General features: G+C 39.0%; 1 protein-coding gene across 1 annotated transcript in view; it reads right to left on the bottom strand.

Annotated features, from left to right (window-relative positions):
- The window catches only part of LOC126470471 (oxygen-dependent coproporphyrinogen-III oxidase), a 90,354-nt gene that overhangs the window by 35,386 nt on the left and 38,741 nt on the right, over window positions 1-16,227 (bottom strand). Inside the window, exons 4-5 of the mRNA XM_050098333.1 lie at window positions 1,270-1,411; window positions 961-1,123 (exon numbers count right to left, since the gene is read on the bottom strand). Coding sequence (XP_049954290.1) covers window positions 961-1,123; window positions 1,270-1,411 — 305 coding nt within the window. The remainder of the gene's footprint in view (window positions 1-960; window positions 1,124-1,269; window positions 1,412-16,227) is intronic.

Here is a 16,227-nt window from a genome sequence, read left to right as displayed (position 1 = left end):
GGTCAGATAGTCCAGCATGACATAACATTGTGGCTTCATATTGGCAAATTAAGAAGGTAACATAGCATAAGGGTTGGGGGGCCAAACCAGAGAGGGACTTTTAGGTAACAAAAGTTGGAGACAAAATTAAATATCACATATTTATTACTACTTGCATGGAAGAATCATTCATTATCATCAGTAAAATTATCAACTTTCTGTCACATTTTATACACAAAAATAGCTCTATTCTGAAGTTCTTATTATATATTTCAGCCTCAGATCACTCAAATGGCACCATTACCATATTACCAAGTCATCTTCTGATGATGTGTTTAAAAAGAAATAAGAAAAAGTGGGATAGCATAACACTAGGAATCTAAATTATATATCGAACTAACTTCTATGCACAACTACACACACACACACACACACACACACACACACACACACACACACAGTGTATCATCAACTGGAGAGGTGCTCATAATGTAAACATATGCGTGTTCTGTTTGTTGAAACTGAAGGTTATGGTTATCTATATATGAGTACATAGCTCATATCACAAATATACAATAAAAATATTCACATCATAAAACTGATTGAGAGAGAAAGTGGTGTCAAAGAGAAAACTAGCAAAACAAAATAATTAACTACTGCTGTAGATAAGCAAGACATACACTAGAAGCAAGATAGATGACGGCTGTCAACAGACGTGATCTGCAAGTTGCAAACTAGTAGGAGACGTTTGAGAGTGGACACTCACCATCAAAATGAAAGAACTATCAAACTACTATTGGACAAATGCAAGCTGGCAGAATAAGGGAGAAAAAAAGGGGGGGGGGGGGGGGGGGGAGAAAGACACGAGACATCAGAAAATACTTAAAAACAGGCTTCGTTCTATGTTTTTTCCCTAAAGCAGTATATCTAGTCTTTGTAATACTCCAAACTTTTTATAATTGCATAATGTCTTCAACATACCCCTGTGGGTGATATAAAAGTAATTATCACACCATTCTTTGAATTTTGGGTAGTATGTATCATCAATCTTATCACAGGCTTCTTTCAGCACTTGATGGAAGTGTTTTGAGTCGTCTTCATTGAGATAGTATGGAGTCAAATCAGTGCCGCCACCAAACCACCACTAAAAAGATTGAAAACAAATACACATTTAAATGGTGAGAACAAATATACTTATGTATAGAAGTTTTGTCAGTAAGAACTGCCAAACTTTGTGAAACTTCTCAATGAAAATATTCATTGAATTAAAACAACTTAACTTTCACGCACCTGTGTTTTTCCTTCTTTATCTTTTATTTCAAAGTAGCGGTAGTTAAAATGAATTGTTGGTACCATTGGGTTACGAGGATGAATTACAGCACTTACACCAGCTGCAAAAAATGGAAGGCTTCCCTCAAGGTTCTTTCTCCCTCTATAACAATATTAAAATGTTGCACATTAGAGCTACGTCACATCTTTTAAAAATTAAGATGTAGTTTTAAACAGTGGCTTCACAAAAATATACAGTGGGGGCACGACTTTTAATAGGAGAGTGTATTTCCTTCTTGGAAAGTATCTTCTATTCCATTATTACTAATAAATTAATAGTATGGTTGCAAACACTTATTAAAATGTGCTACTTCAGCCTTACACACACACACACACACACACACACACACACACACACACATTCAAAGATAAAAATAAGTTCACACATTTAAATAAGAACCACCTATGTTTACATATTTAGTAAACATTTTTAGCTGATTAACAAATGCTTTAGTCTCAAGCTGTGTTTCCTTAACAGTTGGAAATCTATCAATATTTCATCAGGACTTTCTCAGTAAAGTATATTCAGTATTTCCTCATATTAACCAAACATACCAATAACAATGTAGATGATTTCTCTATGGCTGTTAAATTTTTGTTCTGGATTCAAATTGGCAGAGAGCAAAAATAGTATTGTCTTATTTACAATAATTTAAAGTATTGAAACTTATGTTCACATCAGAAGATTAAAACTGAACATTCCTTTACTTTGTAGGATCTTACAGAGAATTGTTTCAGTGTGAGAAATGGCATTATAATCACGCAAACGCATATCGCCCCAGTTTTGGAGGATTAAGAAAACCTACTGCCTCCTATGATCTTCAAAAACTACTGCTTTTTGATAGAATCTGTAACTCAGATTAGCAAATGAGATCTATATCTACTACATACAGAGTGGCGCATTTTAATCTTTGCATAATGATATCTTGAAAAATATATAGTCTATCTTTTCTTCTTCTTCTTGTTATTCACATGAAGGTGAGCCAAAGCTTTCTAAATACTTGCAAGTCTTGTAACTGAGGTGAGATTTGGGGACTTGCCTGTAGTTCACCAAGTGTGATGTGGGGAACTGCCTAAAACTCACATCCAGGAATGTTGGCACACAGACTCATCGTCAATCTGCCAGGCAGATTTGATCTGGGGCCAGTGCACTTCCCTATCCCTGCAAGTTGCACTTTAAAATGCATGACTATCTGGGTATGTTTGAAAAATAAGCACCCTATAACAAAAGTATTTCAGGTGAAGCTTGTTGCGGATAAAGGGGAGGGTAATATGGTAATCATATTAGTTTCATCCTAGATTGTGCTGCACTTGCTCAAAAAGAGTTTAATTTCGTCTGAAAAAACAAATTTGGAAGTCCAGCTTTTGTTACATACAATAATCACATATTAAATACTTAACATCTTTTGTATGGAATTAGTTTTAATTACTGTAACAGATGACTCTGAAAGCAGTGAACTTTTCTCAAATTGATGACCGTCAGCATTAAAACCATGACCAGGTTGAGTGAGCAGACTTTGCACATCATGCTGCCTTCATAAAGGTCAATTGTTTTAGGTTGTCGTTTTTATGGATTCATTTTGTATTTAGTTTCATTGAATCTAATTAAAATAGACATGACTATTTCTTTTGAAACAATAAGTTAACCATATTTTCATTGACTATGATGTTGCTTTGTTTTTAACATATCAAAATATTATATTAAAAAAATTATGTAGATGCCATTTTCACAGTTTGCAGCACTATCTAGGACACTATACTTTCTGCTGAAACAGGTTACATTCATGCCTTGCAGAATTCTTATCTTTCTTCATAGCATGATCAAGCACCTGGAAATGTTATGAGGCTTTCTCCTGGTTCATAAGGTATGTGTATGTACTAGGTGACAATCCTGTAATAAACTTTTCAAAACAGCATCTGCGTTTGTTCCTGTCCATGTTCATTTTATCAGTGCTATGATCATGGAAGAGTGCTCTGGTACTGATAAGGTCTGTATGACATTAGCATCATTTCAGTTTTTTTACATTACTTCCAATGTCTCTACAAAGAGTTCGAACAGGGCCTGGGAATTCACTGTTTGCATGACAATCAAATTTGTCTATCCATCACTCTAGACTTGACATTAAACTGCAGTAACCTTCACTTATCATAGACACTATTTTTTTTTCCTTTTTGTCCATGTGCACTGGTTTTTGTGTATTTTGAAGTTTAGGTCTTTCAGCCTACAAAGCAAGACAAGTAAGTAAACAACTCTTGCTATTTTATATCACACAAGGTTTGTCACTGAAGATCTGGAGAAACTGAATTCTACTGAATTTTCTCCAGATATTCAGTATGTCATTGTTGCTAATCTACCGAGCCTTGAAATAGTTGCCACGTGATGTGGCCAATGTTCCATTCCGAGGAGGACGAGGGAAAGCCAGCTACAGGTAGTGGTAAGCAGTGGCTTGTCTGCTACAGGTGTGCGGGGGCTGTTCGCTCATGCGTGACGCAAAATTGTCTGCACTGGGACGCAAAATTTTCTGCACTGGTCCCGATTTGCATATTTTGAAGCTGCTTGTTTGTTTGCCTGATGCTTCATATTTATTAAAGAACATACATATATCAAAATGCTGATTTCTATATCTAAATTGACACTTCACAAATTGCTAGCCATAAAACTGTTATTACCCTTTACTTCCATGTTCCCTCCCCAGATGTCACACATACAACTACATGTAAGGTACTGAATATGTCCTAATCTTTCTCATCTTATCCTATGTGATTCTTCTATGACATGGGTTCTTAGAAAACAAAGTGCAGGCAGATTTCTAGAAATTTATGAGTAATGTTTCTCTTGACTAATCATGGAATGGAGTGTCTCTGGGAAACTGTTATTCTAACCAAATGAGCCCATACTTTTTCTGCGACAAATTTCTTTCCTCAAAAAGCTATACTTTCCCCAAAATTATTTATGAATCACAGTTTGGCATTTGTCTTTGTCACTATAACTTTCACACTGTGCTTGTATTTTGTATCACATTTCAAACACATGCACTCAATTTACATGTGGCTGTTGTTATTACCTTCAGTCAGTCATAAAACTGGTTTGATGCAGTTCTCAAGTCTAGTCTATCCTGTGTAGGTCTGTTTATCTCTGTGTAACTATTACAAACTGTATTCACATGATAAGTGTCAAACTGACATTTCCTTGATGCCTCAAGATATGTCCTATCAACCAATCCCTTCTTTTAGTCAAGTTATGCCATAGATTTCTTTTCTCCCCAGTTCGATTCAGAACTTAATCATTATTATCCAATCTGTCCATCGAATCTTCAACATCCTCCCAAAATCTTTTATTCTTTTCTTGTCTCAACTGTTTACCATCCACATTTCACTCCCTTACAACATTATGGTCCAGACAACTGCTTTTAAAAAAAAGACTTCCTAAAATTTAAATTTATATTCTATGTTAAAATATTTCTCTTTCCTGAAAAATTTTGCTTACTGTTACCAGTCTGTACCTTATGTATCCTCTGGTTGGGTCAGCATCAGCTATTTTGTTGCCCACATTGCAAAACTCAAACTATTTCTGAAGTTTCATTTCTTAATCTAAATCACCAAATGATCTTCCTAGTCCTTTGCCATCCACTGTATGACAGAATGCAACCAGCAAAACTAAATGTTTTTATTCCTCCTTTGTTTCATTTAATGACTGCTCGATATAATGACTGAACAACACTAGCTCAGTCTGGTTTCTGTAGAAGTTGTAGATATCTTTTTGCTCCCAGGATTATGTCCGTTATAATTATCCGGGCTGTTATGCCGTGGTCGGTTGATGAATTCTGTGTCGATTCCCAACGTTTCGTCTCCGACTGCGGGAGACATCTTCAAGGGGGTCGCTACCAGTAGTGAGCCAGTGGGTGTGTTGGACCTCCCATTGAGCTACGGACCCCCTTGAAGATGTCTCCCGCAGTCGGAGACGAAATGTTGGGAATCGACACAGAATTCATCAACCGACGATGGCATAACAGCCCGGATAATTATAATGGACATGATATTTCCGGCCATGAAAGTCTACATTTTAGTAGCTCCCAGGATTATAAGGAGGACTAGGCTGATAGGAGACATTAGGAAGTATGAAGGAGTAGTTAATTTGATACTGCAGGGAAGTGTGCCCCCCCCCCCCCCCCCCCCTCTCTGTCTGCCTGTGTGTGTGTGTGTGTGTGTGTGTGTGTGTGTGTGTGTGTGTGTGCGCGCGCGCGCATGCAAGGGCAGAGAGGGAGGGGATGGGAGTGGTAAGGGAGACCAAGGCTTTACCTCAGTAACTAGATTCAGGTAGATGCAGGTTGCAGTAGTTATGTACACATGTAGAAACTTGCACAGGATAGCCTAGCATGGAGAGATGCATGCATTTAGTTCCTCATATTGCTCTAACACTCACAGTGATTTATGATGGCACAGACTCCAAAATACACTGGAAGCCAGCCATACATAATGCACAGAAATTGGTCAGAAATGGTGTGTACATATTTCTCTATAGAATCCCATATGTGTGTGACAGAAATGAAGTCAGATTACCATGGGAACAAGACAAGTGTCTAGAATGATTGGAGCAGACACTAAACTATTCTACCACAATGTCACAGTGACAGGAGACTGCAGTATTTTACTGGATAAACAGGTTTCCAATAAAGTGCTGTACATGAACAAATTTGTGCACATTATCTGCACACAGAAAATCCCTTTATCACTTGTCTGTAAGGGAGAAGGGCAGATATAGCATGAAGTTTAGATCTCACCATTGACATCAGTACACACACAAATTGTTTTAAAATTTACAGAAAAACTGCAACTACAGACACAGTAATACCTTCTTGCTCAAAACACCCCACAGTTCACAAACATGCAGCTTTCCACTCAATGGTACACCATCTCATATCCATCCCCATGTCCAGAGATGATTTTAAGGTAGAGTTAGATACAATAAAATTTATTGCCACAGCCAATGGCTACAATCCAGTTCTTATTGACCACATCTTGCACAGGAAACAAAAACGAAAAATTATACCCCTCCTCTATGCCCCACCTGCTTCCCCATCCACTGTCTGCAAGAAATGGTGTACACTACCATTTCTAGGTGAGATATCACAGACTGTAGCAAAAGCACTGAAACCCTGTAAGTATAGGCTTTCCTACTATGTCAGGAACATGACAGCCCAGTGCCTTTTTAATAGCAAAGATAAGATCTAATTATTAGCCAACAGTGGGGTATACAAAATCATCTGTTCTGATTGTGATAAATTTTACATTGGTCAGTCAGACAGAGAAATAGCAACTAGGCTGGCTGAACATGAAAGCAGCTGGAGGTTGCACAATTCAGACTGCATTTGCTGAGCATGTATTGAGTGAGGGTCACAACTACCAGCCAGTGTCCTATGTACTTCACCTAGCAAACAAAGGCCATATACTCACACCCGCTGGAAGCCCTGGAAATTAACAAACATCTTGCTCACAGTCCAGATCTAATCCTAAATGACCAGACACAGCTCAACGCTTCCCCTCTCCTAAACTTCATATAATCATCTCTGTTGTTCATTACTTCCCACACTGTCTCTTCCTACATATTCCCATTTTCCTGTATTCATTAAGTTATTTTGTTTTGTTGAAGTTGTCTTTGTATTCCATATAGACCGTAGTTTCAATAGTTAAGACTTTCTTTCAACTGGTACTTGTTTTACTGTCAATGTTTAACACCCCTTGTAGTTGTCTCATCAAATATTGTTCATATTTTACTTTGTTAATTGTATTAAACTGCTACACAGCCACTGTTTTGATTATAATGTTAATGTTAAAATGCAGTACCACCATGCTATCAAAGATTCCCTCAAACGCTTCCAGTCCTGCATTTATTTATTTCTGTTTATCTTATTGATATTGCTTAAGTTCATTATGTATTCTGTAGTTACATTGATAATTGTCGGTTCTCTTAATTCGTTTGGGTATCACTCTTCATGTTTCATACCTCCTGATGTAGCCTTGTCTAGTACTAATTTTATTTTATTAGTTTTGTTTATTAACAGAAACTGTTATGTAGGCATGCTATTCTTTTTTTGTGTTAAAAGTTTTCCTGTCTACTCCATTATTATTTATGTACTGTTCAATTTTTACTTTTTCATTGTACTACCACCACAATGTCAAAGATGTTACTGTGTGTTTCTACTTCAGTCTAGACGTGTTACTTCTCTTCCAATGTTGTTTGCAAACATTGTAACTTATTTGGTGATAATACTCAGTAAATGTCTGAAGATGGCCTTGTAAGCCGAAAACTGGTTAACAATAAAAATAATATTGTAGAACAAAAGCAGTCCCTGTCTGCCATGTTCCCATACCACAATAGCATCTTCAACATAGCATAATAAGTGCTTTGGTTTCTAACATGCGGTTTGAAGGGTCACTTCCACAAAGTGTTCCCTGTAGGGATTTGCAGTCCCTGGAGCCAGTAAGGATCCCATGGCCATGCCATCCAGCTGTTTGTAAAAGTCTTCATTACACTTGAAGTATGTGGTTGCCAGTGCATGTTTACTATTTCTGGCTCAAAATGTTGAGACAGCAGTGTCAACAAGTCTTGTAGAGGTACTTTCATGAACACCAATGTACTGTCAAAACTCAGAAGCAGGTTATCTCTTTGTCATCACATGTCTTTAAATACTTTCACGAAATTGATCAAGTTCCTACCATGATGACTAGTGTCCCAGAATTGGATTCTAGACGTATCACCACATATGTACTTGGCCTGTCTGTAACTATGTGAATTTGTGGTGTTGAGTACTGGCTGCAGAGGCACCCCTCCCTTGTAGTTTTTTGGCAGTCCACACAAGTGTTGTATCCCTGGTGCCAAGGGTTGCAGTTGTTTCTTCACTGCCTCTGGTACATCTCAGCTCTTCAGCAGAGCCACTGTTTTTCTGGTCATTGTCAAGGTTGGATCCTTCTTGAGCTTCCTGTAGGCTGAGTACAGTAGCAGCGAGCCAATTTTATTATGGTAGTCATCGGTGCACATCAGTATCATTACATTCCCTTTGTCTGCTGGAAGAACCATAGTTTCAGCATCATCTCTCAGTGATTGGATAGCCTTCCATTCCGTGGCAGTCATGTTCACTTTTCGAATTTGAAACTTGTCTATGACCCTGCAGGTTTCCAGCCTGATCTCCCCGGCTTCTTCTTTTGCTTGGCCTCAAACCACTTCCACCACACCACTAATAATGTCCCGTTTTGGCAGAGGATATCAGATGGGAAACCTGCAGGCTCACTGGCAAGTTCCAACTTACATACATTTTGAGTTCAAAATAGTTAAACTTTTTGAACACACATTGAAAATCACCTACTTCATGTGCAACAGTGAGTTTTATGAACAGGTGGATGGAGTGGCCACAGGAGCCACACTATCTCCAGGGATCACAAATTTCTATCCTTTGAGGAGGTGGCCCTTCATACCATTTGCTAGAAACCCAAACACTTTTTCCACTATGTCAACAATACCTTTGTGCTTCGGAAAATGGCAGACAGGCACTGGATGAGTTTTTGGACCACCCTAACAGTGTCCATCAAAACATTGCTGTCACTATGGAAAGAGAGGAGAATGGTTCTCTACCTTTGCTGGACATACTAACAAAGGAGGAGGCAGATGCTACACTAGCCATTCTGTATATAGGAAGAAGACTTGCACAGACCTGTGCCAGTATGCAAGAAGCTGCCACCATCCAGTGGACTGGCAGATACTGCTGACCACCCTGGTATGCAGAGTGCATGGTTATCTGTGATAAAGGAAGCCTCTCAGCAGAACTACAACAAGTGAAGAAAGTGTTTCACAAGAATGGATAAAGTGAAGCACAGATCAGAAGGACAGCCAAGAAGAGAAAAGATGCAGCAAATCAGGAAGAGCATGAAGAAGAAGACAAGGGACTTGCTTTCCTTCCATACCTGGGACTGCTCTCAGCCAGAATAGCGCGGCTACTTGAACAGTACAACATAAAAACTATCTGCTGACAACCACCAAAGATGAAAGACTGGTTTGGCTCTGTGAAAGACCCAATAAATTTAACATGCCTGGGATATACAGCATTGCTTGCAAATAAGGCCAACAATAAATTGTGCAAATTCAGCACTGTATTTCAAAATACTACTGGGAGCACATCAGGCATATGCAACCGGAACATACAGAGAAATCAAGAGATAGCAGATTAGTGCGTCAAGGAAGACCACACCTTCAACTTTCAGAACACCAAGGTGCTATGCCAAGCAACCAGATATTGGGACAGCATTATAAAGGAATCCATTGAAATATAGATTCACGAGACTCTGGTCAACAGGGATTGAGAATGTCAAATGAGTGTGGCATGGAGTTCTGCAATAGCTGGCAATATAATGAGAGTATACCCAGCACGATCCTGCTCATAAGACACAGCGAGAATGTTCAGATAAAGATGCAAACATGCACGAGTTACCCCCACCACTGCAACCTCACCCACCTTCCCATCCACTGGGAGGGCAGTACACAGTACACATAGCCAGGTAGAGGGGAGCACACAACTAGTATAAATATTACGGGATCTGAAATATCTCATCACTTCGCCAAAACATGATGAGTATGACACTCTTTGAAACGCCATGGTTTTTAACACTGCCTGCCGCCTAGAAACCCGAAAGCTTTTCATCAACAGATAAGGTGGGAGAGAGTGTATTCACACGTATGATTGTTGTCCACATCAAATTGATGAGTGATCTGCTGCACTGTAAAGTGGATGTTAAAATCAGTTATGATCAGTGCTAATGCTTGTAATGCACACGCCACAGACCTTGCCAGTCGAACACAGCAGGGTGGTAGATCTTGATGCGGCAGACCAGGAAAACCCAATGCCTGCAAGACTTTGGAGATGAAATACCAATGCATCTGGTCCCTATAAAATATGTTGAGATTCCATGTTTTCGTCAACTTGTGGGTGACTTGCATATGGAGACTCGCACCAGGTCTAACTACCAGGCTAATTACTCCATTCACAAAGCTGACATGTTCTAGATATAACATGGTTGCTAACTACACTATCCGACAAAAGAACTGAAGCACACAGAAGTGGAGGAAGAAACGAAATGAAACTGCACGAGTTGAGAGTGTATGTAAAGTCATTTCAGTGATTATATTGGAAATTTGTGGTAAGGTCTTATGGGGCCAAACTGCTGAGGTCATCGGTCCCTAAGCTTACACACTATTTAATCTAAAGTAAACTAACTTACCCTAAGGACGACACACACACACCCATGCCCGAGGGAGGACTCGAACCTTCGACCGGTGGAGCTGCGATTTCAGTGATTGAGACCGAGCCAAATTTGCAAATAACTTGGCAGTATAAGCCCATTTACCAGCAGGAGTTGCACCCCTTTCTTGTCTAGATGCATGTAGCGATTCAGTCGGGATAGGTCTCATAAAGCCATTGTATCCTCTCCTGAAGCTAACTAGTACAAAATTGCAGTAACTGGTTCTTGATATCCTGAATACTGGCACTAGGACACAGTTGGTGTCCAATTTGGTCCCATACATGTTATACTGGGAACAGATCTGGGGAACTTGCTGGCCTCATGAGTACCTCAACAATGTGTAGAGTGTTCATAGACACAAGTGCAGCCTGTGAATGAGCTCTGTTCCATTGAAAATAAGCAACACAATTCTGTCGTATGAGACGTATCACCTGAGGGCACAAAAAGCCCATGATGTACCGCCAAGCCATTGTAATTACCTCAGTTACTACCAATCATGACCTGCAGTTACACCCAGTGGCTCCTCACACTAGGACACCAGGATCAACACTGCTGTGGCTCTCCAAAACACTGGAAGAATGGGACTCCTGCCAGTTCACTACTACACTCACCGGCGATGGTCATCCAGTTTAATGCAGAACTGTAATTCACTACTGAGGGCAATGTAACTCCATTCATCAGCAGTCCACGCTCTGTGGTCACAACACTGTTCCAAACTCAACAGTTTATGTTGCAATTTTAATGGCAGGCTAAACATGGGATGGTCACTTCCTATTCTGGCTCCTATTAGTCTCTGACCAATGGTGCAGGATGACACAGAATGTTGCAGGGAGTCCATTACTTGGTCTTGGATGGCGCATACCGATGTGAAGGGGTTATGATGTGCTTCCTTATGGTGGTTAGATGTGGTCCACCCGAAACTTGACAATGAGTAGGCCTATTACGTATAAAGCGGGTGAAAATACATCTGTGTTAAGTAACAGTATACTTTCCCTCGGAGCTGTAAAACCTATCAGTCCTTTGAATCCTAAAGGTCTTATACCGACGGAGGATGTCCCAGCAATTTAGGAAACGAAATCCAGGAAAAACAATGCGTTTGGAAAGTTGTTTGATGCGAGACAATATACACAGAGTTTATTTTCGTACTGCGAAAGTATATACACAAATTCCACAAATTACAGCACGGTAGCTCCGAAACACTAAAATAGAGATTGCGTAGAGCAATGCACTTTTGTCAGCCAGTCATAGCTCACGTCACATGATCTCGCTAGCGAATGACGGCAGTTATTCAGAGCACGAGGCCTACGAGAAAGACAGGCCGCGGCGCGTACTTTACGGAGGTAGGCCGAGCTCGCTCAACTCAGCAAAGTGCGTTTCTACACCGGTTAACTCGTAAGTAGATGTGTGTGTACGAACAAGAATTGCATCATCTATTGGCATCCACTGTTATTAGTCCTACGATGATAGGAAGTCCGTAGGCCTACTAACAGGCTCTAATTTGGCAATTAAAATCGTGCCAAAATGATTACCAGTTGCGTAGAAAAGTCGAAGTGTTCTGGCATGAAGAGACTTGTGACATTGCTCAGTAACACATTATGCACAGTTTTTTTGAAGGTCACTTACACTTTTTGCCATTGATTGTATAATTTTTTATCTATGAAAGAACAACATTAAATATGGAAACTAACTTGAAGCTCGGTCTTTTTTTAACGTGTGTTACACGTTAAGTCATATCAAATACAAATGTGCCGATAAAATTTTAAATAGTGGCATAAATGACTTATCTGCTGGGCCCGACATTTTTCAAATGGCTGATCCTCAAAGTGTTACGTTTTGAATGAGAGTTATAACGCCCTGTGATTAAAGAAATTCACTGCACATTCTCACACGTAACATAAATCATCTTGCGTGGAAATTTACTTTGAAAGTAACGCATCTGAAGCCACTATTCATAATATTTTCTGGTGATATGTTACAAATGTAAACAATTGTGACGTCACGCACATTGAATGCACGTTAGTTGTTACAGATGTACTGCATAATCTTCGACCTAAAGCCTTTGACATTTTTCGGTGTCGGCAAACTGGTCTGTGCATTGTGTAAATTACAAATTTTCTATGCAACTAAACTTTTATTTTGGTGTTATTCTCTGAGTTATGTTTCATTGCTGCAGTATTATTCAGCAGTAGTGGACTAAAGTTCTTTGTCAGCGTATCAGATCTTACACGTCAAACTTATAAAACTTTAACTGAAATCTAAAACAATGAAAAATCCCGGAATTCTAAAATATTCCCGGGTTTTTCCTGGATTTGTCCCGGATGAAAAAATTCCCGAGTTTTTCCCGGATCTCCCGGGCCGTATACACCCTGATAACTCACCCAGCAGACGAAATTTAGACCCACGGTGAGGCCTATTTCAATTTCTGACAACAATAGTAAGAAGCACCTCCATGTCGGCTGCAGTGATCACTCCACATCTGATGATGTTCAGGTTCCTAATGTACCCTAGCAGGCCTGTTAGCAATGCTAAACATGAACAACGCTAATGCCCTCTGCTGGCCATTCTACATGTCACAGAGAATTGCAACTCTAATCATTTACATAACTGCTGGGGGTCTGTACAGGTATGATGTTACAGTGATAACCAACCATGTCTTCTGGGTGTTTTACTTTTTTTGTCAAGCAGTATATATCTGAACTGATCATTACTGTAGTTTTGTGCAAATCTTTGTAAATGTTACCGACGGTCACTAGGCTGTGAAAGGCAGTATGATTGATGAGTAACAAGTCCCTCAAGCAAATCAAAATTTTGTACCAAATTCTGCTTATCATTCTCTGTCCATGTGGGGTTTTACCCCTGCTGAAAACATATGTCTTTCAGACTCTCTTACAACCACATGAAATGCAATACTGCACAATAATCTGCAGAAAAAAGTGGGTGAAGTAGATTCAGCAATACTATATTCAGAATTCAATAAAAAGTTATGGGCTCCTGGTGCCTTGCAGTATTAGTTAAATTACAGCTTCACAGGCATTCTTTACAAGGCATCAGAATACACGTATCTGCAACAACTGAACAGATGATCTCCACAGTGAAGGAACATTCACACACACACACACTAGACACATCTATTACAAAATTTTCACCTGGGCATGTTTCCAGTACAAAATTGATGTCAGAGTGATACTTTGGCAACACTGTAATCACATTTAGAAGCACCTTCATTGAATATGCTTAAAAACAAGGCACTATATATGAGGAACCTTTTGCGCAAGGTAATTTGACACATCTGCATTGTCATATTAAGGTGAAAGTTAAGACGTTTTTAGAAGAAGTTCGTTCTGGGCTTGAATTTATGTTTGGTAGTATTAATGGAGTTTTCGATGTTTAATGGAGTTTTTGATGTTCAAAATTGTGACTCCTACAATTTTGAACACCAAAAACTCCATTAATATTACAAAACATAAATTCAAGCCCGGAACAAACTTCTTCCAAAAACATCTTAACTTTCACCTTAATATAACAATGCAGACGTGTCAAATTACCTTGCGCAAAAGGTTCCTCAGACACACAATACTCCAAAATAGACCAAACAGAAAGAATAGTGTCAACAAAGTGTTGTTTGCCACCAACAGAAGAAGCATCGACTGTGATAAGAAAGGAATCGCTACTCTTTTTATACCCACGGCGGCGCGAAGCGGTTGCGGTGTGTGTGTGTGTGTGTGTGTGTGTGTGTGTGTGTGTGTGTGTGTGTGTGTGTCTATATATATAATTAAAAGGATAGGAACTTTTGGCAACTATTAAATTTCGATTCATGAATATATATATATATAGGCTAGTGCATACCCGTCTTTTTCCCCTAAGGTAAGTCTTTCCGCTCCCGGGATTGGAACGACTCCTTACCGTCTCCCTTAAAACCCACATCCTTTTGTCTTTCCCTCTCCTTCCCTCTTTCCTGATGAGGCAACAGTTTGTTGCGAAAACTTGAATTTTGTGTGTATGTTTGTGTGTGTCTGTCGACCTGCCAGCACTTTCATTTGGTAAGTCACATCATCTATATATATATATATATATATAATAGTTGCCAAAAGTTCCTATCCTTTTAATTACTAGATGTCAGGTTGTTTACATGAACTTACCGCACTCCTACTGCTCAGTCTCCAGGCATTTTCATGTAGCAAAATTGATAAAATGAGCATGAATCTCATAACCTAAAGATTTGTGCAGCTTATATATTTGAAGTATTTTAACATATCACTGGGTGTCAGGTAGTTTATATACATCTCTTACACTAGTATTACTCTGTTCCATGGCATTGCCATACAACAAATTCTGATAAATGAGCTCGAATCCCGTACCTTAAATGTGTGTGTCGCTTATATGTGAAGAATTTAAATGCATGTACCAAGTTCCACTCTGTTCTATTGCATACTGTTAGGTTTGACATACAACCTAATGGTTACTAACAGATTTTTGGTAATTGGTGTATTTTAATTCATAACAGAATATGCAGTGGTGTAATTTCACGTGATAGGTGTATCATACTGTACTGCCACCCAGCGACAACAGCTACGACTTGAGGTCTAAATGATCTACAGCTTGCCTGTTTCAGTCAGGAGGGCAACTTCAACTAGTTCCCCCACCATGCAGGATGGAGTGCTATATTGCTTATAGTTATTATCTAACAAAATTTAAGATCATCATACATACGGGATTCTGCGAATGCCCCCCCACCGTTTGAGTGTGCTCATCACTCTATAAAATGTCTAATTTGTTGTTAAGTTCTGCAATTATGGATAGGTAATGTACGTATAGCACAATGGCGTAATGTTGATGATGAATTCGCATCAGTTCCATGAACTACTATATCTTTTTATGTGCTGTACACAAATACACAATTAGTTACTTAACAGCACTGATATTACTGTACAGGTTATCTACTCTATTTAATTGTATTACTATATTTTTGGTTTGGATAAGATGTAGTGAACTGTATTTAAATGTGAACTTTTACAGATCTGAAGATGGCCACTGAACTAGCTGAAATTGGTTATCTATGCAAAAAAAACTTGCAGCCTAGGCAATAAAGTGTTCTAAAAAGATACTGGACTCTCAAACACAGCACTGTTAGTACAGTGGCTACAGTGTTTGCTTAGAATACTGCAGATGAATGCTTCAGTTCTGCATGGAGGCGCATTTGTTTTTATTTTCTAATTTTGTCTGCCCAATAATACTGTAGTCTAAAATGTTTCTTAAATGTTATGCAATTACACAGTACAGTATTTAAATGGTGACCTTAACAATGATTTGTCAGATAAGTAAGAAATAATCATAAATAATAGCATGTATTTGAACTAAAATTACCTCTGATAGGTCATAAATAAATACAAAACTTGGCTAAACTAAAATAGCCACACTATCAGTGACATTATGTCTTTCAAAAAACATACAATGTCTTCAGAGAAGATCATCAAAGTGACGTCCATGCCTCTCCGAACATTTGAATAACTCACTGGATGTTTAACATCAAGTGGAAATGAAGTGTCAAAGAAAACTGTTTGTGAGAAATGCATGGTACCTTTGTGCAGCCAACCAGTTTGGATATAAGTAGGGCCCCAAAACGGTAGC

Source organism: Schistocerca serialis, chromosome 3 (genome assembly GCF_023864345.2).
Source record: "Schistocerca serialis cubense isolate TAMUIC-IGC-003099 chromosome 3, iqSchSeri2.2, whole genome shotgun sequence".
Classification (NCBI taxonomy): Eukaryota; Metazoa; Arthropoda; class Insecta; order Orthoptera; family Acrididae; genus Schistocerca; species Schistocerca serialis.
The sequence above is the reverse complement of the archived record's forward strand: the minus strand, read 5'-3'. Positions and strand labels throughout refer to the sequence as shown.